This window comes from Pseudorca crassidens, chromosome 16 (genome assembly GCF_039906515.1).
Source record: "Pseudorca crassidens isolate mPseCra1 chromosome 16, mPseCra1.hap1, whole genome shotgun sequence".
Lineage (NCBI taxonomy): Eukaryota > Metazoa > Chordata > Mammalia > Artiodactyla > Delphinidae > Pseudorca > Pseudorca crassidens.
In genome coordinates this window covers 80,098,429-80,122,959 of record NC_090311.1, presented here as the reverse complement: position 1 = coordinate 80,122,959, position 24,531 = coordinate 80,098,429, and the positions used below count along the sequence as shown (strand labels likewise).

At 44.2% G+C, this 24,531-nt stretch overlaps 1 protein-coding gene across 2 annotated transcripts in view; it reads left to right on the top strand.

Annotated features, from left to right (window-relative positions):
• Window positions 1-6,034: 6,034 nt before the first annotated feature.
• The window catches only part of SLC35F3 (solute carrier family 35 member F3), a 314,569-nt gene continuing 296,072 nt past the window's right edge, over window positions 6,035-24,531 (top strand). For both annotated transcript variants that reach the window (XR_010936046.1, XM_067711070.1), the window contains exons 1-2: window positions 6,035-6,185; window positions 6,544-6,773. Coding sequence is in view for 1 of the 2 variants with exons in the window: in XM_067711070.1 (XP_067567171.1) it covers window positions 6,133-6,185; window positions 6,544-6,773 (283 nt within the window). In the remaining variant the exon portion in view is untranslated. The remainder of the gene's footprint in view (window positions 6,186-6,543; window positions 6,774-24,531) is intronic.

The following is a 24,531-nucleotide window of genomic DNA, read 5'->3' as shown; positions in this document are numbered from 1 at the left end:
ATATCATAAGTATTTCAAGGTACTTGGACCTTTTGTGAAGAATACATCTTTCTCATGTCAAACAGCATGCTTTTAGTAAAGTAATATTTAAAAGTTAATGAGGCCAACTTCATTTACTGATTGAACAATTAAGCTATAAAAACATATTTGCAGAATATATCCCTTACTAGCAAGCAGCAGTTGATTAGCTTGGCTTGTAACGCACCACCCATTTTGATGAACTTACTAACTGAGGTTTTATTATGGGCAGAAAATGAAAAATACATAACCTCGCTCAGGTTAAAAAATTAGTAGGATTTCTTCTGACACAGCATGCAGATATACAGACTCCCATTTCAGTCACAGAACTGAAATTATTCAGAAATGAATACTAAGCAAAATGAAGCCAGCACATAATCATTTCCGTCCCTGGCCGCCTTCCTTCAAATTAACCCAGGAGCCAAAGGGAAGCCAACTGGAAAAAAAAAAAAAAGAATGTTAACATAGCAAATTTATGAGGGTAGCTTGATAAAATGTGTTAGTTTTGATATAAGTACATGACTGCTTTAAAAAATGAAAAATACCCATCTATAAAAATAAGTATCAGGAAGACATCTACATTCAGGTAGGATGTACCAGGTGTTGGCAGATCACCAGTTTCATTGCAACAACTTGAAAAGTAAATAATGTTGGTGGGGCAGCAGGTGACAATCATTGCTATTGCTACTATTTATTGAGTACCAAGCCCAGGCTCTCCACTGTGCTAAATTCTCAATATACTTGAATTTAGTTAATCTTTGTAATAACTATTTGAGGTAGATATGAAAAAATGAAGCTTGGAGGAGTTAAATTAGGTTCCCAAGGTTATCTGGCTGGTGAGTGGAGAAGCCAGTATTTAAGGCATTTTATCTGACTCTAAATCCCACGCTAGGGGCTTCCCTGGTGGCTCAGTGGTTAAGAATCCGCCAATGCAGGGGACACGGGTTCAAGCCCTGGTCCGGGAAGATCCCACATGTCGTGGAGCAACTAAGCCTGTGCACCACAACTACTGAGCCCGCGTCCCACAACTACTGAAGCCTGTGTGCCTAGAGCCTGTGCTCCACAACAAGAGAAGCCGCCGCAATGGGAAGCCCGCGCACCGCAACGAAGAGTAGCCCCTGCTCGCTGCAACTAGAGAAAGCCCGTGCACAGCAACGAAGACCCAATGCAGCCTAAAATAAATAAATAAATAAATTTAAAAAATAAAATAAATTCCATGCTATTTATTTAAAAAAAAAAAGAGGGGAGTGATGTGGCTGAGCAACTGCACATGTAAAAATTATGTGCAAAATTTAGGCAATAAACATGGATATAAGTCAACAGTGTGATGTGGCTGTCAAAAAAATATAATCAATTCAACCTTTTGCTGCATTGCTAATAATAAGAGCTCATATCTTTTAAGTGCTGGCCCTGGCCATGTGCTAGGCCTTATTCTAAACACTTTACATGCATTAACTCATTTTATCTTCACAACGATCTTACAAGGTCATCTTTTTTTATACAGTTGAAGGGACTGAGACTCAGAAAGGTCAAAGGCCTTGCCCAGGGTCACAGTAGCCAGAATGTGGTGACTGAATGAAGAGAGACCCCGCTTTTCTTCTGGCTGTGCCCAGATCTCTCCTTGGGGTTAGTATTTGTGTCTGTAAAAGCAAGGTGCAGGATTCTGAGTTCATGAAACTTCACCTCCTATGTACATGAGTGGTTCTGAGCGTGCCTAGGGCCCATCCAGGGAATCGGTGGCATGGAGAGCTCCATGCCCACACTCAGAGGTGATCATTCAGAATCAGCATTTTAAACAACATTCCTGACATCACATGGTCCTCTGAGGATGCTCCAGAAACACCAGTTCATGGCAGTCCAAGACCAGCTTAAGATGAGATAGGTCAGATATAAGGGAAAAAGAAGGGTTGTTTCAAGTCTCAGAAGAAGAGATTAAGAAGAAAGTCTTCAGGGACTTCCCTGGTGGTCCTGTGGTTAAGACTTCACCTTCCAATGCAGGGGGTGTGGGTTCCATCCCTGGTCGGGGAGCTAAGATCCCACATGCCTCGCGGCCAAGAAACCATAACATAAAACAGAAGCAATAGTGTAACAAATTCAATAAAGACTTTAAAAATAAATGGTCCACATCAAAAAAAATCTTTAAAAAAATAAAAAAAGAAGAAAGTCTTCACACACAAACACACGGGGTGTGGGGGGAGGGAGAGAGAAGTGTCTCGTTCCTAAGTCTCTCTCACACACACAGATTAAAAAATATGTACAAAGATAGTAACTTTTAAAATTTATATACCTGATATTACTTGTTACTTTATTTTATAATGGCTTTGTTGCTTTGATGATCATAACAGTCATAAAAGTTAAAATGCATCCAGTAAATCAATCTTTTAGAAGAATATTATGACACTGGAAAGCTGAAAAATACAATTTTTAATTCAATAGACTTTGTTTCTTAGAGCAATTTTGGGTTCACAGCAAAATTGAGAGGAAAGTAAAGAGAGGTCCCAAATTCCTGCCACCCCCATGTACACACACGGCCTCCCCACCAATGATCAACGTCCTGCGTCAGTGTGGTATGTTTCTTACAATCAGGGAACCGACACTGACACATCATTATCAACCAAAGTCTATATTAGGGTTTACTCTTGGTTTTGTATAATCTATGGATTTTGACAAATGTCAAATGACATGGATCCACCATTATAGTATCATACAACAGAGTTTCACTGCTCTAAAAATCCCCTGTGCTCACTGTTTCATTCCCCCGCAACCCTACTTATCCCTACACATGCCAGGAACCCCTGGTAACCGCTGATCTTTTAACTGTCTCCGTAACTTTGCCTCTTCCACAATGCCATATAAGTGGAATCATATACTCTATAGCCTTTAAGATTGGCTCCTTTCACTTCGCAGCATACATTTAAGGTCCCCTCATGTCTTTTCATGACTTGATAGTTCATTAGTTTTTGTCACTGAATAATCTATCATTATATGGATGCATCATCCTTTATCCATTCACCTATTGAAGAACATATTGGCTGTTTCCATATTTTGGCAATTACGAATAAAGCTTCTATAAATATTTGTGTGCAGGTTTTTGTGTGGACTTAAGTTTTCAACTCAATGTAGATAAATACCACGTTATGCAATTGGTGGATTATGTGGTAAAAATATATCTGGTTGTGTAAGAAACTGCAACTCTGTCTTCCAAAGTGACTGTACCGTTTTGCATTTCCACTGGCAATGAGTGAGAGTTCCTGTGGCTCCACACCCTTGTCAGCATTTGATGTTGTCAGTGTTTTGTGACTGTATCCATTCTAGTAGGTGTGTAGTGGTATCTCACTCATTGTTTTAATTTGCAACCCCCTAAAGACATATGATGTTGAACATCATTTCACATGCTTTTTGATGGTCCTTATATCATCTTTGGTGATATATCTGTGTTATCTTGCCAGTTTTTTAATTGGATTGTTCATTTTCTTACAGTTGAGTTCAAGAGTTCTTACTTTGTATATGAGCCCTTTATCAGAGATGTCTTTCACTCATATTTTCTGTCAGGCTGTGGCTTATCATCTCATCATCTTGGCAGAAGTTTTTACTTTTAATGAAGTCCAACTTACCGATTTTTTCTACCATGGAACATACTTTTGGTCTTGTATCTAAAAAGACATCACCAAATCCAAAGTTATCTAGATTTTCTCCTATGTTATATTCCAGAGTTTTCTGGTTTTGTGTTTTATATTTAGGCCTATGATCATTTTTTTGCAAATGGATGTCCAGTTGTTCCAGCACCATTTATTGAAAATACTATCCTTTCTCCATTGAATTGACTTTACTCATTTGTCAAAGATCACATGACTATATTTGTATGACTATTTCTGGGCTCTCTATTCTGTTCCATTTACCTATTTGTTTATTCTTTCTCCAATACCACACTGTATTGTTTACTCTAACTTTATAGTAAGTCTTGAAGTCTAGTAGTGTCGGTCCTCCAACTTTGTTCTTCTCCTTCAATATTGTGTTGCCTATTCCGGGTCTTTTGCCTCTTCATATAAACTTTAGAATCACTTACTTGATAGCCACAAAATAGCTTGCTGAGGTTTTGATTGGGATTACAATGAACCTATACATTAAGTTGGAAAAAACTACATCCTAAAAATATTGAGTCTTCCTACCAATGAACCTGAACTATCTCTCCATTTATCTAGTTCATCTACGATTTCTTTCCTCAAAGTTTTGTAGTTTTCCTCATACAGATCTCGTATCTATTATGTTCTATTCATACCTGAATACTTCATTTTTGTGTGCTAATGTAGGTGGTATTACATTTTCTGTTTCAAATTACAATGGCCTATTGCTGATGTATGGGAAGTTGACTGACTTTTGTATATTTACGTTGTATACTGCAACCTTGCTATGATTCATATCTGTTCCAGGTCAAGTTTGGGCCGATTCTTTGAGGTTTTCTACTTAGACGATCATGTCATCTGTGAATAAAGATAGTTTTATTTCTTTCTCCCCAGTAGATAAACTTTTTTTTTTTTTTTTTTTGCTGTACGCGGGCCTCACACTGTTGTGGCCTCTCCCGTTGCGGAGCACAGGCTCCGGACGCGCAGGCTCAGCGGCCATGGCTCACGGGCCCAGCCGCTCCGCGGCATGTGGGATCTTCCCAGACCGGGCAACGAACCCGTGTCCCCTGCATCGGCAGGCGGACTCTCAACCACTGCGCCACCAGGGAAGCCCCGGGTAGATAAACTTTTAAATTTCCTTTTCTTATCTGATTGCATTAGCTAGGACTTGCAGTAGAATATTGAAAAGGAGTGGTGAGAGAGACATCCTTGCCTTGCTTCTGACCTAAGTAAGGAAGTTTCTAGTTTCTTTCCATTCAGTATGAATGTAGGTTTTTGTAGATGTCTTTTTATTAATATGAGGAAGTCCCCTCTATTCCTAGTTTGCTTAGACACAATATAATTTTAATATAAACAAGTACCCAAAATAGTGTGTACAGTTTGATCCTGATTTCGTGAAAAAGGTATTTTACATTGAAAAAAAAGAGAAAAAAAAAAGAGTGGAAGGACTACTTTGTGGACTACTTAATTCAAAGTAGTCATTTTTGGCTGGAAAATGGGTATTTTCTTCTTTATATATTTCTGTATTTTCTAAATTCTCCCCAATTAACCTATATGTATTTTGTATAACAGAAAAATAACATTATGAAAAATGATTAAGTGTTCTAGAAAGAATGACTTGCAGACAGAAAAAAAAATTAGAGGCCAAATAAAATGGAAATCTAAGAGAGAACTGATGTAGTGACCAGGTCAGCAACGAGAACGTAAGCTCTCTGAGGGCCAGGTGTGACCGAAGTACGCCCACAGCGCAATAAATCAAGTCACCTTGTGTCTCAGCTTTGACTATGAAATGCCGTTTATGTATTTGGCATTCTGAGCATGGTTTTGGAACCAGGTTTGGAACCAGGTTTCTGTCTTTCCAGGTGGTTTCGCTCATTATTTTAGAATGTGGAGACAGAGGAGGAGAGAGAGAGAGAGAGAGAGAGAAACTGAACTGAACTACTGAACCAGGAACAGAATGATCTGATAGGTCCTAAGAGAGGGGAGGAGGAGCGCGCCCACAGCCCCAGGGTCGCGGGGCGGAGCGCGGGTGCCGCGTGCCGCACGCTGGCGGCGGGAAGGGGGCAGCAGCGCCTCCGCCTGGTTCCCGCGCTCGGGGTCCGGGCAAGTCCCGCCCGCCCAGGTGCCTCGAGAGCGCACTCCGCGGCCGGCGTTCTACCGGATTCGGCGGCTCCCGCGCCTGCCGTGTGCCGGGGCGGCGGCGGCGGCGGCGGCGGCGGCGCAGGCGAGGGGCGTGGCGCCCACTGACCTGCGGCCGGCAGGCTGCAGCGAGCGCCGCGGACCGGCTGGAGCCGGGCTGAGCCGCCGCGCCGGCCTCCCGCCGCACACCGCGGGGGCGCTCGGGGACCGCCGCGCGGGCGCGCACGGGCGGCGCGGGGACCCTCGCCCGGCCTCGCGCCCACCTTCCTAGGGGCCGCGGCCGCCGGCAGCTAAGGCCCGCAGCCCCTCCGCCTCCAGTCTGGGAGCTCCCGGTCCCACTCTGCCATTGCCTATGGGGATCCGAGAGTTTCCCGGCGGCGCACCCGGGGGCAAAAGCATCGCCATGTGAGTAGCGCCCCGCGTGCGGCTGCGCGAGCGGGCGGCCGGGGGCTCTCGGCAGCCGGGACGCCGGGCGGTCTGGGGCTCGGGAGGGGGCGGCGCGCGCGGTGGAGCTGCTCGGGAAGTTTAGGGCATCCTCTCCCTTTCCACTCGTCCCAACCTGCTCTGCCCCGAAGCTCCCGGCGCCGGGCTCCGGAGACGGGACCCGACGCCCAGGGTGCGGAGGGAGCTGGGGTGCGGTGGGAGCGGGGAAGCGCCGGCCCTGCGGCCGCACCTGACCCTGACGGGACCAGGCTGCGTCCCTGCTCGCCCTCCGATCTCACTGTACTTCTCTCCCTCCCCGCCCACCTGCCCGCGGCCTCAGTGGTATGAGGAGGTCACCGGACGTCAGCCCCAGGAGACTGTCCGACATCAGCCCCCAGCTCCGGCAGCTCAAGTATTTGGTGGTGGACGAGGCGATTAAGGAGGATCTGAAATGGTCGCGCTCGGTGGAGGACCTCACCAGCGGGCCCGTGGGGCTCACGTCCATCGAGGAGCGGATCCTGCGCATCACCGGCTACTACGGCTACCAGCCCTGGGCGGCGAGCTACAAAAGTAAGACCCCCTCGCCTCATTTCCCCGGTCCGCCGGCGCATCTCCCCCTGCGGCTGGCACGGCGGCCTCGGGGAGCGCGCGCAGCCCCGCGACCAGCCGCCCCGCTCCCACCCGCTGCCCTGACCGCAGACACCGACCCGGGCTTGCACGTTTTAGGAATAGGCCCGGAGACGGTTCTCCGGGACCTTTGGGAATATCTGATCCATTTTCTTAAATCCCCTCTCCTTCCCACAGACACCTCTCTGTCTTTATCCCCTTGCGCTTGAGATGTCACAATAAGGAGACAGATTGGGAACTCAGTGTATCCTGCACTGTGTGACTTCTCTGTGGATACGAACGTGTCAGTCGCCCCGGGTCGGGGCTCAGCTGGCTTGGTTAGAGACGACAGACTTAGCACGCCTGGATTTTAACTCTTCCGTGGGTCCCCTAGGCCCCGATGATGGAGGACGATTCTCGAGGCCTTCATTTTAGATGTCATTCACTCCCTTTGCCCCAGGTCTTTAGCTGTCCTCACTGTGGAGGTTCTATATGGATCATTCTAGCTATTGGCATTTGGTCCCTGAGAGATAAACGGTCGGTGCTAGGTGGAACAGCTGAGACTTTTCTTTGCCAGTGGGCCCCAGCAGATGGCTCTGGCAATGCTGTGATCAGTTATACAGATATTACCTGTGTGACCAGGACTAATGTGGTGGACATTTCTTTCTCTCATTTTGGAAGGGAGAAGTTGGCTATAACAAATTCCAGAACCTATAACTGTAAGCCACAATTCGGTGGCCTCACCACTGTCGTTTGACAAGCAGAAAGAGAACCGTTTATCACCTCAGTCAGTCAAAGAATTGAGTATTGCTTCGTTCCATATGTAATCAAGACTAACAGCTTAATGATTTTGAGATATGGTTTCACCCTTCATGGCTTGAAATTGGAGCATATTTTATTGGTCCTTAGGAACAAAAAATCAGGCTTTTGTAAATTAGTCATATTGAGTTCTAAAAATACGTCTCCCTTTAGTTTTTTTATAAAACCCTGGATTCCAAGCCGAAGGTCAGTGGTATGCTAGCAGTTAGCTGGTTACTTTTATTTGCAGGAAGAAACATTAGATTTTAGTGTTTTGTTTCATGCCTTTACTTGTTTTTAAAGGACGGTGGTGATTGCCTTTAACTCTGTATCAACCTTTAAAAGGTTATCTGCCTCTCCTCTAATCTGCTTCTGCTGCTAAAATTGTAGCTGATAAATTGGCGTTGGATCCCGGAAGGGAGACAAGGGACCGTGTTTTCTTTTCAGCTGAGAAACGTCAGGTATAGGATAAAAGAATGAAAACCCATTGGAAACCATTTCTCTTATAGATAGGGATAGGACACTCAGTTTCTATTTACACTTTCTAAATTTCGTTTAGAAATGGTCTGTTTCTTATTTCTCTTCTTAGCTTTCTTAGTAAGAAATTAGAATTGTCTAAAGACAGTTGTACAAATTACAGCCTTCATAGAGTCGTCTGTTTAGCCCCTGGAATCATAAGGTTTATCATTGTATAATTCTGAATATTTGCAACTGGCCCCATGAGCTTTATAGAAATTTTCACCAAGGCTTGTGACTCTGCAGGGTTGGCGGGGAGCTTTCAGCAGTGATTCACTGTGTTTGGTACAAACACACTTTATAATTAAGGCAGGGGGAAGGCCTGGAAAATGAGTCCCTTGTACCACCAGTGGTATTCTTAAATACCCTCTCTCTGAGGCTTCATTGAAGGAATAAAGAGCAGTAGACAAGGGTACAGTGGTCATTGTAATCAGAAGAAAATCATCTCACTCCCCCCTCTATTCCTGTGAAGATTCTTCTTTATTCCAAGAGATTTCCTTTTTACTAAGATGCTTTAGGTGACACCTGACGTTTTGATGAATGAATTGGACTTTAAATTTAGAGAAGCTTATGTTTTATTAATGTAGCCAAAGATGTTTTAAGGTAGTACTTTGGCTGTTTGCTATTTCTACCCAAGTAGAAAAAAATAATAAAGAGGCTTATCTATGTTGGTATCAGTGAGTTATTTTGTTTGTCAGTTAATAATCACACTCAGCTAACTGGGAGAGATGATGATTATGAAATAAATATTCTTCTCAGGGTCTCCAGAGTAAGTTATGGGATGTTCCAAGCTTCATCCTTGACATCGTTGTGTCACCTTTGAGTCATCTTTCAAAGTGGCTTCTCTGTGTCCCCACTGAGGGAGTTGACAGTGAGAGTGTCTGGATTAGTTGAGAGTGTAAGTTAGCTGCCTTTGTAGCAGCAGAAATTATTTGAACGACCAAATACTCACTGTTATCCTCTTAAGTTTTAGACTTTGTTTGGGGTGGTGAAGATAAATGAGGTAATTGCAAACAGTGCAGAAATGATCTTTGTTTGGGATTCTCAGCCCAATCAGTGAGTTGAACAGATTTTTCTCTCGACAAGTGACTTCTTGTGAGGAATTGTTTTAAAAAATCCTAAAGACCCCTGGGTCTGAGAGGGTCGGTTTGTATGTAACATTCAACTGAGAATTAAGCTGTTGGTACAAACAAGCAGGTGGGAGGGTTGAATTCCTCTTCTCAGTAGCCACAGTCCTCCGATTCCACGTTGCCTGTTTTTGAACCAAACCCCTGGGCAGTTTTCCTGCAGATTCCTTGGCTTCCCAGCTGCGAGTGTACCCAGAGCCCAGGAGGCACATGGTCCACAGTAGTTGCTCAGTTAATATTGGGTTTTTTAAAAAATAGATTAAAATTTTTTTTTTATTGTGGTAAAAATCACATAACATAAAACATATTACTTTAACCATATTTAACTGTACGGTTCAGTGGCACTAAGTACATTCACATTGTTGTGCAACTCTCACCATCATTCATCTCCCAAATTTTTCACCTTCCTGAACTGAAACTCTGTTCCCATTAAACACTAACTCCCTATTTCCCCTCCCCACCTCCACCCCCGGCCCCTGGCATCTACCAGTGTACCTTCAGAGTCTATGAATTTGACCGTTCTAGGTATCTCGTATAAGTGGAATCAAACAGTATTTGTCTGCACCTAATGTATATTGGACTTCATTTTTAAAGTTAACTCTAATAAATGTCCTGCAAACAGATTGTACCTTCTTTTTTTCCCCCCCGCTGTGCTATAAGTTGGCCCTCATCAGCCACCTACTTGTACATAGTAGTGTACATACGTCAATCCATCCTACCTGCCCCTACCCCCTTGGTGTCCATATGTTTCTTTCCTATTTTTCTGTGTCTCTATTTCTGCTTTGCAACTAGGTTCATCTGTACCATTTTTCTAAATTCCACATATATGCATTAATATATGATATTTGTTTTTCTCTTTCTGACTTACTGCACTCTGTATGAGAGTCTCTAGGTCTATCCACGTCTCTGCAAATAGCGAAGTTTTGTTCCTTTTTATGGCCGAGTGATATTCCATTGTAAATATATATGCCACATATTCTTTATCCGTTCCTCTGTTGATGGACATTTAGGTTGCTTCCATGTCCTGGCTAGTTGCTCAGTTAATATTTGTTGAATGAGTGAGTGGATGCGGCCTGAAACATCAACCTCTGGAAGAGAGAACCTTTGAAGGTACCTTCATAGGGATCTGTATTATTTAATTCTCTTTTTTGGCCGCTCTGCACGGCTTGCAGGATATTAGTTTCCCGACCAGGGATTGAACCCTGGCCCTCGGCAGTGAAAGCATGGAGTCCTAACCACAGGACCACCAGGGAATTCCCTATTACTTAATTCTTTATGCAGACTTATGTTAGGTTGGAATTGCTTTGCCCTTTCCTTATTCTTCCATGGTAAGTGTCATCCTTGGCTTTCTGAACCATAGACTACACCAGAATCCTTTTTTTTTTTGGAATTGTCTAGTTTATTTAAATATAATGAATTACGTTGACTGATTTTCTAATATTAAATAATCTGGTGTGCCTACAGCAAACCCTTATGATGTTTTTGTGTGTGTTTTTTTTAAATTGAAGTATAGTTGATTTACAATGTTGTATTAGTTTCTGGTGTATAGTAAAGTGATTCAGTTATACATATATCCTTTTTCATACTCTTTTCCATTATGGTTTATTACAGGATATTGAATAGAGTTCCCTGTGCTATACAGTAGGACCTTGTTGTTTATCCATCTTATGTATAATAGTTTGCATCTGCTAACCCCAAACTCCCACTCCAGTCCAACCCTCCCCCCCCCCCCCCCCCCCCCCGTCCCCTTCCTCCTTGGCAACCACAATAGGCCAGAATTCTCCATGGCAAGCTTTGAGTTAGCCCAGGGTTTCTCCCTTCAGCGTTACTGACACTTTTTTTTTTTTTAACATCTTTATTGGAGTATAATTGCTTTACAATGGTGTGTTAGTTTCTGCTTTTTAACAAAGTGAATCAGCTATACATATACATATGTTCCCATATCTCTTCCCTCTTACGTCTCCCTCCCTCCCACCCTCCCTATCCCACCCCTCCAGGAGGTCACAAAGCACCGAGCTGATCTCCCTGTGCTATGCGGCTGCTTCCCGCTAGCTATCTACCTTACGTTTGGTAGTGTATATATGTCCATGCCTCTCTCTCACTTTGTCACAGCTTACCCTTCCCCCTCCCCATGTCCTCAAGTCCATTCTCTAGTAGGTCTGGGTCTTTATTCCTGTCTTACCCCTAGGTTCTTCATGAAATTTTTTTTTCTTAAATTCCATGTATATGTGTTAGCATACGGTATCCGCCTTTCTCTTCCTGCCTTAAATCCTTTATTATGGGGAGAGGGGATCCTGAACGTGGGAGGGTGTTTAGCAGCATCCCTGGCCTCTAGCTCACCCCCCCCAAATTGTGACAACCAAAAGTGTTTCCAGACAATGCCAGATGTCCTGTAGGAGTGATGAGAAGCCTTCATTTAGCCTCACCCCAAATTTCTGCTGCAAATGAACTGTCTTCCGTGGAGCAGTAGTGCTAACTGAGCAGGCCTGCCTTGGAATTCTGGGCCTTCTCTTCTCTTCCTTCTTCCTGAACCACTGATTGGGTTTCCAGGAGGGGCCAGGCCTAGAATAAACAGCTTTCTGAAAGAGCCCGGTTGCTTGTGCAGCGAACATGATTCCACACCCACTCACTGTAAATTGATAGAAGGTGCTTCAGAACTCAGAAGAGTTTGGAAAGCTTTTCTAGTGATTTCCTTTCCCCTCCCACCTGTGCCACAGCAGAAGAGAAATGACTGGCTGGAATCTCTTCTGCCTCCCCTTTCCTTTCTTATTCCTCTGGGATAGATCACAGTTGGGGAGGAGATGGCTGTGGAGAGGAAGGGATGCTTGAAGTAGTGGGTCTTGGAGATCCCAGACACAGGTTCTTATGCAGGATGAAAGGACATCTATATATGCTCCTTTATTTTCATTTATTCATTTAGCAAAGTTTTTGAGAACATTTATGATGCCCATGGCTGAGGTGTGCCCTTGTCGAGAAACAGAAATCCACAGACACATTGTTCACAGTTAGCAGGGATGCGTTACTTAGCAAAAGGTTTCCCTAAAGGACGTTTTCAAACAGTGAGCTCACAAACCTCCCTAGTAAAGAAACTTCCTAGGAATAGCTTTTGGAGCTATACACTTGACTCCTGAGTGGGCTTATTAGTACTTCATGGTGCTGGTATGTGCAGATACAAATGATTTTTTTTTTTTTTAAATGCTGATGGGTTTAGTTTGTAAGTCACTTTTAGAGTAGACGGTAGGCTAATCCCACCGGGCCTGCCATTGGCGACTTGAATCAAGGTTAAGAGCCTGAGGATTACTGAGCAAAACCCAGTTTATTTCGGGGGAGGTTTCATAGCTCAAGCGGAGAAAACGGGAGGGCATTGAATAGCTCACCTAGTGACAAGGAAATCGCATGTTTCAGGATCCTCCAGGTTTCCAGTGTTAGGAAGGGTTTGTGAGGTGAGGGGGGGAGGTTTATGGAGAAGGACAATCTTTCTACTTCTGTGTGCCCTTTCAGACCAGACCATGAGTAGATGTTGCTTATGTGGTTTCCAGTGATAACTGGAACAGTGGCTCGTAGTATAATTGAATTCATGGTGAGCAACTTCTGTTTGATCCTCCCAAGATAGTAAAGGTCAGGTCAGCAATTCAAAAATGACCCACTTGGAAGAGCTGTATAATTTGGTTGTAAAAGTTTATTCTAGAATGGAATTCTTTTTCATAATCTTTTGCATTATGGTTTATTACAGGATATTGAATATAGTTCCCTGATATTGAATATAGTTTATTATAGGATATTGAATATGGTTTCTGTTACGGTTTATTATAGGATATTGAATATAGTAAGACCTTGTTGTTTATCCATCCTATATATAATAGTTTGCATCTTCTAATCCCAAACTCCCAATCCATCCCTCTTCCACCCCCTCTCCTTGGCAACCACAAGTCTGTTCTCTATGTCTGTGAATCTGTTTCTGTTTCATAGATAAGTTCATTTGTGTCATATTTTAGGTTCCACATGTAAGTGATATCATATGATATTTGTCCCTTTCTGTCTGACTTACTCCACTTAGTATGATAATCTCTAGGTCCATCCATGTTGCTGCAAATGGCATTATAGATTGAAAAGATTTTAAAAGGAAAAAAGTTGGAGGGGGCGGGGGTAGGGTGGGGAGGGCATAGAGCATAACATTTTCTAATGTCTCAGAGCATCAGTTTTATTCATGAATATGAATCCGTGCTAACAATTTAGTAAATAGCTTTCTGAGATTTGAGAAGATTACAATGCAGAACTCTTCTTTTTGAAGGGAGCACATTTCTCCCCAGTACACTCAGATCATTGACCGGGAGTTATAAGCCCTTTGCAAATGGTCCAGATTCTCACCTCCAGGAAAAGTCTAGTCTTCCTGGCTTTGGAAGAGGCTTGGGCAAAGAGATGTCTCACTGTTCTTCACAAGTCTATCCTGAGTGTCTACAAAGTGCCTAGTCTGAAATAAAACACTCCAGTGTTGAGTGTTTCTCCTTTTCTTAAGCAGCTGGAAAAAATCAGGTGAGTTGCATTAAAACAATGAATCCACATGTGTATGAGCCATTGAACTGTTAAGTGTTTCACTGAGCATTGATAAGGATGCTGACTGAATCATAGCCTCTCATGAAGGAGGGGACCACTGCAGTTTTTTCTGTGTTGTCGGGAGAAGCAGAGGGAATAGAATCCACACGGGGAGCTCTCTTCACATCCCAGCAATGTCTCTGCTGGCAAGTTACTCACCTCTGTGAGCCTCTGTTTTCTCGTCTACAAAATGGGGGCGAATATAACTGCTTTTCAGGATGGTCATGAGGATGAAATGAAATAATGAATATCTAGCATCTAGCCCTTTGCCTGGCATCCATAAATGCCATCATTTATTCACTTCACAAACTTTCTGAGCATGTACCAGGTGCCAGAATATACAGATAAGTGATGGGAGACAAGACTTCTTTTTTTTTCTTTATTAAGTAGGAAATGTGGAGTAATCTGTTATTCATAAATTTCAGTATTTATAAGACATTCTAAAAAAGAAAAGCAAGAATAGAAAGACAAGAAGATTCTTAAAAATTTCTTAGCCTACTTTTTAATAGGATTGAATCTTCTGAATCTGCAGGAAAACACAGAAGAAATTAAAATAAACTTCAGTCTGACATATTTTCTAATTCTATGTAAAAATGAGAAAAGTCTAAAATACCATTTGATACTGTGCATGAATTACTACAAGACAGTGTACAAATTATTTGTATTGGGAAACGGGTTCTTGCCTTCAAATCTTACAGACTGGAGGGAGAGGAAAGTGAAATAATAGGGCTCTGGAGTGGTGAGTTTCAGGTCAGAAGCTGGAGGAGTAATAAACCACAGGAAGTGGGTGGAGGGGAGGTTTGCGTTTCAGGCAAAGGCACAGTATAAGCACAGCAATGTACACGAGCTGTTACTGGAAGGTCATCCAGCTTGACTGGAACATAGTGTAACAGAAATGTACAAGATGAAGTTGGACTGTGAATGGAAACTGACATTATGCTCTGGTCATTTGACATGTGTCATCAGGGGGGCCATTAAGGCAGAAATGCCACCTTACTCATCCAAGGCCCAGTCTGAGCGTCACTTCTCCCAGGGGGCCTCCCTGACCGCGTTGGATCCGGTGAGGTGTCCTTGCTGGGGCTCCCATGGTGCTGTCACTTCCCATACATATTGTCATGGCTAGTTTAATCGTGTGGCTGAAACCTACAGGTGGAAAGCTCTGCGAGGGCAGGGCTCTTTCCCATGTCGCCAGCCCCTCAGTGTGGTTCTTGGAACGTAGAACTGTGATGATTCTATCCCCAGATCACAGAGTGTCCCTGGCACCTAAATCGATAAACATTTGTTAAATGTACTAACGGAAGGCCATTTACAAGCACACAGAAACAGTTCCTAAGCATCTCCATTTCTGTGGGGGTCTTCCAGAATTATCCTGCATAGAACACTTCTGATTGCCTTTCTCAGTCAAGAAGTGGGACGCCCACTGCTTGGTCACCTAAAAACACTGACAAGCAATCTCACTGCTAGAGCTTAATTAGTCAGTCTCACGTCAGAGTGTTTTGCCTCATTCTGATAACCTCACTTTAAAAGCAGTTTGGGGGCTTCCCTGGTGGTGCAGTGGTTGAGAGTCCGCCTGCCGATGTAGGGGACACGGGTTCGTGCCCTGGTCCGGGAAGATCCCACATGCCGCGGAGCGGCTGGGCCCGTGCGCCATGGCCGCTGAGCCTGCGCATCCGGAGCCTGTGCTCGCAACGGGAGAGGCCACAGCAGTGAGAGGCCCGCGTACCGCAAAAAAAATAAAAAAAAAAAAAAGCAATTTGGAAGAAATGAACAGGGAAGAAGAGAAAATGGATCAGTGGGATTTAAAAACGTGTTCTGTGGGCAAGGTTTAAATATTGTGGGAGAGAGAGGTGAATCAGGCAAACAGCATGTCTTTATGAGAACAATTGGAGTGGACGCCTTCCCAGCTCACTGTAACCCCCTTAACTGCCCTGCACCGTGTCTTCAGGGTGTGCCCTTAGCATCACCTTCCTCTTGGGCACCATAGATTAGATTGGGGTGGACCCTTGACCCACAGTCACTTGATCAATATCTCCCTCCTGGAATTTGAGATTAAAACCAGGAGATTGTGGTCTAGTTGGTGTGGTCTTTTAAGTGGAGGAGAAGCTATGAGGGAGCTAGCCTGGCTTTCGTGTGGAGGGAGAGGCAGAGAAAGCTGGTCCACGTAGAGGGAAGAATAGAGCACTTGTGTAAGCAACCCAGAGAGGGCCTTGACGTTTTCCTGCACTCCACGCTGGGTACCGTTTCCCTCCAACGTCAAGATCTTGCTGTAGTGCCTCCTCCGAGCTCCAGGAGCCACCACTGTTGCAAGGGAACAGTCCCTTCCTGTGAAGTGAGCGGAAGCTAAGTTTTGTCCCGTGCAACTGCAGACTCCTAGCTGAGGAAGATTTCTGAGCCACTTCTGCTCAGGCCCACGTAGGACAGAACAAGGATATACATAAACAAAGAATTTTTCATTGGAAATGAGAAATCCCTTCCTGACTGCTGAGATAAAGAAGGTCCTAGAGCCTGCGTCACTGGAGAGCTGCAAAAAGAGGTGGACACCCAGCACCCCAGGTGCATTGAGTATTTCCTTACCCTGTGTCAGGGAATTGAAGTCGATTTTTTTTAATACATGATGTCTTTTGGTTCAATTCTTCGGTGAATGTGCATTGATCAGTAGAGTAATAGACCAGTTTTGTTTTCTTATCTTATTGCAAAGCCTAGAAAGGGACTGGGGCAATTGGGAATCTGGTCAGTTCTTTTGGTTAATGATGGTGACAAGCCCTTGAACAATTGCCTGGGACGTGGGCACATTTTTCTCTTATGCAGCTGGAGGTAGCCTTAATTTATGACAGCCTTCGAGATGGTAGGAAATAAATTGCTTCTCTCAGGTGATTTGCAGCCCCGAAGGCTCAAGGCTGTTACGGAGCCCTGCGACAGAGAGATGTTCAGTGTAACCTCTCAGAACCGTTTTCCAGTTGTGATACGTGTTTTCTGTGACGTTCACGTTTGCTGCTTGTCAGTCTGCTGCACATCACCCATAGTACTTGACTAGATAAGAATTTCTTAGGAGAGTTATTTTTATCCTTTTTCATCATCGAGTTTGTACCATGTAGTGTTGTAAAAGCTTGCATATATCCTCAGACTTTTATTCAGAAGGGCCAGAAGAAAGGTGCTACTTAATGAATACCATCTTTCCTTCCTTCATTTTCTTTTTAGAAATTGTTTGCTCATTTTCAGTGAATGTATATGATAGATGTCCTGTCCTTAAAGAAAATATATAATTACGATCGTAGGTATGAAACAGTTCGGTTTTGTTTGTGCAGTGTTCGTCTCACACCGTGCACGTGTGAGAGTTTAAGAAACACTCTTTATTGACAAGTGCGTTATGCCGGCATTCGATACCGAGGAAGGACTTGAACTTCCCAATTCTATACCATTTTTTTAAGAGAAAGAATGAAATCGTTTGAAGACCATTTAAATGCCATAACCCAGAGCAGCAGATTTCAAGGGTTTATCCAGACTCTTTCCTTTGAAGTCAGCATTTGGTTTTATTAAATCTTTAACGTGAACATTTTTGGTAGGTGTATCTGATTTTATGCTGTCGGTGTGTTTTCAGTTCCATGTCAGTGAAATTTACGTAATTCGAATTTATTCTAAAAACACTAGGAAAACTAGTAGTGGTGCATGTGTCATTGTGTTTGTTCTGTCTGTAACCTGCATGTGTCTTGTGTTTCTCTCAGAATACATGGAAGAGTTTCAGTGTGGTGGCTGGAAGGTGGAGAGAGGAACACCTTCAGACCAGACCCCACTGCCACAATTCTCCCTCTTGAGGAGCCTGTAGGCCAGGCAGGGGCTTCAGAAAACACTGTATGAAGTTTCAAACACTACTCATGGAAGGGTTCATTGGCCAGTGGTTTGGAAACAGATCAAACAATGGAACCTGCTGTGAGTGCGTATTCGTTGATCCATTCATCCACCCATCCATCCCTCCAATCACTGACTCGCTCACTCATTCATTCAGACATCAAATAGTTCACTGCTTCTAATAGGCAGTAAATATTTTCACTGCTAAGATAAACATACACTCCATATATGGCGTATTTCCTAGGAAATTACAGAGCAGGGAGACAAGACAGACATCTCCTCCTCCATGAAGTCCCATACTTTCCTTGTTTTGGGGCCATCTCACAGGTGGATTACACGTTTCTTTTTGGTGCTTCCCCAACTATACATCTTGGGGTATTTTGGGTGCACATTGACCAGCCTTACACTAAACTCTATCATATCCATATTATTGCGTAATATTTTATGACGGGCACATGAACAGCTAGTTCGCGTCAGGATAGGGTCTGAGCCTCAGGGAAGTTGTTTTTCTCTCCCTTTGGAAACTTGAGTTCTGCTGTTGTAGTGAGAGTTCTAATTTGTTCTTTTGTTTTAGCCCAGGCATGAAACATTTTTTCTTTTTCTTGTAATCATGCAACAACAAAGATTTTTGACTGAGTTGATGAGATTAAGCTCCTAAGCCCACACGTTGTTTTTTCCCTAATGTTTTCTGCTGCAGGCATTCCGTTTCTTTCCAGCTCTGAACAAAGCTAGCCTGAGACCTGAGACGTTTTTCTTCCTCTCACTAGGGTCCTAACAGAAATAGCAGTAGACTGGATTTCAAGGGAGTGGGGATTTGCTTCCAGCTCTGCGTGTTCTATCCCGTGTTGCTGCCTGTTCTGCTTATGTGCTGTTGCTCCAGTTCCTTTAAGAGAAGATCCCCGTGTCCGTAGAAATACTCCTTTAAAGCTGTTCTCTTGGTTGTTCAGCTTAAGAGTCATAACACTGTCCAGTTCTTCTAGATGTGAAGGGAGTGATATTTCTAAGAGGCATCTCTACTTTTCTCTGTTAATAAAAATCGAAACGGGGCTTCCCTGGTGGCGCAGTGGTTGGGAGTCTGCCTGCCGATGCAGGGGACGCAGGTTCGTGCCCCGGTCCGGGAAGATCCCACATGCTGCGGAGCGGCTGGGCCTGTGGGCCATGGCCGCTGAGCCTGTGCGTCTGGAGCCTGTGCTCCGCAACAGGAGAGGCCACAGCAGTGAGAGGCCCGCGTACAGCAAAAAAAAAAAAAAAAAAATCAAAACGTCCTGATTTACGTGCCTGTTACTTTGAATATACATATATGTATATATGTATTTTATTGAAATATAGTTGATTTACAATGTTGTGATAGTTTCAGGTGTCCAGCAAAGTGATTCAATCATATATATTATATATATATATATATATATTTTTTTTGTTTGTTTGTTTTGTTTTGTTTTCAGATTCTTTTCCCTTATAGGCTATTACAAAACATTGAGTATAGTTCTATGTGCTATACAGTAGGTCCTTGTCGGCTATCTGTTTTATACATAGTAGTGTGTTTATGTCAATTCCAAATTCCTAATCTGTCCCCTGATCCAATCGTAAGTTTGTCCTCTATGTCTGTGGGTCTGTCTCTATTCTGTATACAAGTTCATCTGCATCATTTTTTTTTTTAGATTCCACATATAAGTGACATCATACGATATTTGTCTTTCTCTATCTGGCTTACTTCACTCAGTATGATAATCTCTAGGTCCATCCACTCTGCTGCAAATGGCATTATTTCATTCCTTTTTATGGCTGAGTAGTATTCCGTTGTATAAATATACCACATCTTCTTTATCCATTCATCTGTCAATGAACTAAATTTAGGTTGCTTCCATGTCCTGGCTATTGTGAATGGTCTGCAGCGAATGTTGGGGTGCATGTATCTTTTCGAATTATGGCTTTCTCCAGATATATGCCCAGGAGTGGGATTGCTGGATCATATGGTAGCTCTGTTTTCAGTTTCTTAAGGAATCTCCATGCTGTTCTCCATAGCGGCTACACCAACTTACATTCCCACCAACGGTGTATGAGGGTTCCTTTTTCTCCACACCCTCTCCAGCACTCATTATCTGTAGACTTTTTGATGATGGCCATTCTGGCTGGTGCTAGGTGATCCTGGAACCACTTCCCCATGTGTGGATGAGTCTAAGACTCAGGGATGAGTTTGCGCTAAAATATAGGATGAGGTTGAGTTGTTGGAGGACAGTGTCTAGCTCCCTCCTCCTTTCCTGTCTTGCTCGCCTCCTTCCTAGGCCCCCACCTTCTCTTTGAACTGCACACATGGAAGTCTGAGCGTGGACAGGAGGCTGTGCGTCTTTGGAACTGATGCTTCCTAATGGTCAGCAGGTGACCAAAAGTCCCTCGAATCAGTGCCTGGGGACCTGGATTTCTCTACTGTTTTCTGTTGCTGTGGCTTCTGTAGGGGAGGGAGGTGGCTTAGTCAGCCGGGGTCCCTTGGCCACCTTGTCCTTGATGAAGGGCCAGGAGGTGACAAGATAATAGTTATCTTCTAGTGGCTTCCATCTCTGGTCCCAAGGCCTCAGCAGCATACTGAGACTGCCTCATTTTCTGTGTAGAGGTGTCTGTGTTGCTTTGGGGGAAACAGAATAAAGAGAAAACACACTATTGTTTTCCTTTACAGTTTACTCTCTGAATAGTACCTCACTCCTGACATTTCTGGTCACCAAATGTGGTAGTTTTTCCCATACCAGACAATTCTGTGACACCAGCTGGGTGTGCTACAATTTAACTCATTTCTGACACTGTCTATCTGGAGATGGCATCAGATCCCACAGGCTAAGGGCTCTGTCCCACAAGACTGCCCCTCACTTCAGATGCCAGTCACTAGTAGAGATTCCTACAGTCCCCTCCTTGGGTTCATTTAAGTTGCTAAAGTGGCTCACAGAACTCAGGAAAACAATTTACTTACTAGATCATCTGTTTATCATGAAAGGATATAACTTAAGAACAGCCCAGAGGAAAGATGCGTCGAGCAAGGGATGTGGGAAGGGGCACAGAGCTTCCATGCCCGCTCTGGGTGCACCACCCTCCCAGCATCTCCACATGCTATGTCCGTCAGTCTGGAACTTTCCAAACTCCCTCCTCTCGGGTTATTTTGGAAGCCCCATTACCTAGGTGTGACTGATTAAATCATTGGCCAGTGGTGGTTGATTCACCCTCCAGTCCCTCTCCTCTCCTGGAGATGGGGGTAGGTGGGACAGAAAGTAAGAACCCTCTAATGAATTGGTTCCCCTGGCAACCAGCCCCCATCCTTAGGGGCTTTCCAAAAGTCACTTCATTAACATAAACTCAGGTGTGGTTGAAAGAGGCTTGCTGTGAATAACAAAAACATGTTTCCTGTTTTTATCACTTAGGAAATTCCAAGGGGTTTAGGAGCTCAGTGCCAGAAATGGGGATGAAAACCAAATACATATTTTTTACTATAAATCACAATATCACCCATAGGTATGAAAGACATTTTGGAGGCAATTGGAGGAAATTTGAATGCCTACAGTTTATTAAATTATTTTATGGAATATTGTTATTTTTCTTGGGCTTAATAATATTAGCGTGGTCACATAGGAGGATGTCCTTATTCCTAAGAGATACTGAAGTATTTAGGGATAGAGTGTTGTTATGTTTGTCATGTACTTTAAGTAGTTCAACAAAATCAATTATAGATCAATAGTTAGGTTGAATGACAGATGAACAGAATGTGGCGAAATTGTAATTTTTGGTGAATCTGAATAATAGATATATGTGTGGTCATTGGACTGTTTTCTCAGCCTTTCGGTAAATGTGAACATTTTTGAAATAAAAATGTCGTTGTTTCAGCCAATGGCATAGCATAGCCCAGGCCTTAAAGGGTTAGAGTTATTGTAACCGAGACCCTACCTTAAGGGGCCTCCCCAGGACAGACCCTTCCCCCATATCCTCTGCTGTAGCTCCTCTCTGAAGCACCCAAATAATACTACCTCATGCATATTTCCTGAGTAGTTCTACAGATGCTAAAACCACCACCAAATGGAAGAAATTCACTACTCAATGATCAGGGGCCCCCAGACCTACTGGCACCTAAAGACCCCTGTGACACCGCCCTGTTACCTCACCATCAGCCAATCAGAGAATTGTGCACAAGCTCATCACATACCCTGCAACCCCCCATTCCTTCACCTGGCCTTTACAAATGCTTTGCTGAAACCCTTTGGGGAGTTTGGGGCTTTTGGGGCATGAGCCGTCCGTTCTCCTTGCTCGGGCCTGCTACAGACCTTTCTCTGCTCCAAACTCTGACGTTTCGGTTTTTTTAGCCTTGCTGTGCATTGGGCACAGGGACTTGTAACATTATTATATCAGAATTTATCCAAAAAGCAGGGAGGATTGTGTGCACTCTGACATGTTGTCTCAGGGAAGGTGGAGGTTCTACACTTCCCAGGCAGCGCTGTCACTGGTTCCCTCCAGCATTTCAGTGCTTGTGCGGTCTTCAGGCAGGACTGAACCCAAGTGTTATGGTCTGAGTGTTTTTGTCCCCGGAAAATGTGCATGTTGAAGTCCTAACCCCCAGTGTGATGGAATAAGGAGGTGGGCCTTTGGGAGGTGATTAGGTCATGAGGTGGTGCCTTCATGAATAGGGTTAGTGCCCTTCTAAGAAGAGTGCAGAGAGCTAGGTCACTCTCTTTCTACCATGTGAGGACACAATGAGAAGATGGCCATCTACAGCCCGGAAGAGGGCTTTCACCAGAACCCAACTGTGCTGGCATCCTCATGTCAGACTTCCAGCCTCCAGAACTGTGGGAAATGAATTTCTGCCGCTCAGTCTGTGGCACCTGTGATAGCAGCCCAAACCGACCAAGACCCTCAGGGGCATCTGCCTTGGTCCCCATCCCCCACCTCTGGCCACATCACTGTCCCCCAAACATGCTCTTCAGCGGGATGTGTTTGTGGCATAGATCGTTTTCATCAATGTATACCTGTCCCCAAACTCATCCATTTGTATACGTGAAATATGTATGGCTTTTTGTATGTTAATCATACCTCAATATAAAGTGTGTTTTTTTTAACCTTTAATTTAATTTTTAAATTTTTTTGGCTGCACTGGGTCTTCATGCTGTGTGCGGGCTTTCTCTAGTTGTGGTGAGTGGGGGCTACTCTTCGTTGAGGTGCTCGGGCTTCTCCTTGGGGTGGCTTATCTTGTTGCAGAGCACGGGCTCTAGGCACGCGGGCTCAGTAGTTGTGGCGCACGGGCTTAGTTGCTTTGCGGCATGTGGGATCTTCCCAGACCAGGGATTGAACCCATGTCCCCTGCATTGGCAGGCGGATTCTTAATCACTGCACCACCAGAGAAGTCCTGCGCTCTTGTTTCTTGACTCTTCCGCCCTTGTCTCTGCATCCCCTCTCTTCCCTGATTAGCAACTGTTTGAACCTGCTCCTTGGAACTCAGAGAAGGTCCTAGAGGGGGAATGAAGCCTATTTCCTGTAATCAAGAAATGGGGGACACAGAAAGGCTTTTGTGCCCAGGAGCCCCCCAGGGTTCTGTTAGGTTTCAACCACTCAGGGATCATATTACTTCTGCCTCAAGGTGAATGCATGAGAATTAAAGGCATTATTATAAGTTATGGGGGGGTTCCCTTGTTAAAAAAGGGAAGATCTTCTCCTTAAGAATAAGAAAAAGGGAGACTCTTTTGGAATCCTCAATGGAACAGAGAAAGCAGAAACGCTAAAGTGTATTAAGGCCAAGGCTCCTTGAGCTGGGGGTGGGAGAGATTGGTTTCAGAATCAAGTCTGCTTGCGAGGTTGCAGGAAGAGTATTGAGCGGGAGGCAAGAGTGGGGTTTGAATTTCAAACAGTTTTTATGAGAAGAAGCCTGTGTGAAGGTGCTAAGCTGAGGGAGGAGAGGTGACAGGTACCTTATAGAGCTGCTGCGGACATCTTTGTAGTTGTGTTAGAAGAGTATTGGCACCCATTTCTTTTGGATATATATCCAGGAGGGGAGTCCCAGGGTTGTAGTGTCATGGCAGACAAACTTGAAGGTGTTCCGCATTGATGCCCGCTTCTGATGTTCAACCCTTGAGTAATTCCCTCCTTCTGAGTGTGGGTGGGACCTGTGACTTGGTTCTAACCAATAGAATATGACAGGTGATGGGATATCCCTTCTGTGATTGTGTTGTGTTACGTGAGATTCCATTTTGCCAGCAAACTTGCTTTAGATCTTCTCTCTCTCCAGACTTGATGAAAGGATTGGCCATATTGGGAGGCCTGTGTGACAAAGAACTGCAGGTGACCTTTAATACCTGAGGATGGCCTCTGGCTGGCAAAACGGAAGCTCTCAGCCTTACAGCCACAAGGAGCTGAAGGCTGCCCTGCAGCCATACGAGTGGAAAAGCAAATCCTTCCCTAGCTGAGCCTTGAGGTGAGAACCAGTCCTGGACCAAATCTTTGATTAATTATGTTGAACACTCAACCATGGTAGATTCAGCGTTTGCATTTCAAAGCTTGGCAGATAAGAGAAAATGCAGTTCCAGTTTCTAACGCAGCTCTTAAAGAAAATGAGGATTTCCTTTTGGGCCACAGGAGTACCCAGTCCTGGGGTCACACTTCTTAGGGAGCAGAATAGGTGACCAGGAGACTTAACGTGGCTTTCACTGCATCATTTCTGTAAGACAGTTTTTAGGGCTTTGAATAAATTCCTTGCAGCCTTTGTGACGAGCAGCTCTGCAGAGATGGTGCCGACAGATTAAATCTGGTGGGGAGCTCTTCTTGGGGGCGAGAGGAAATAGAAGTGGAGAAAATTTGAGAGGTTGTTGAGAGGACCAGCT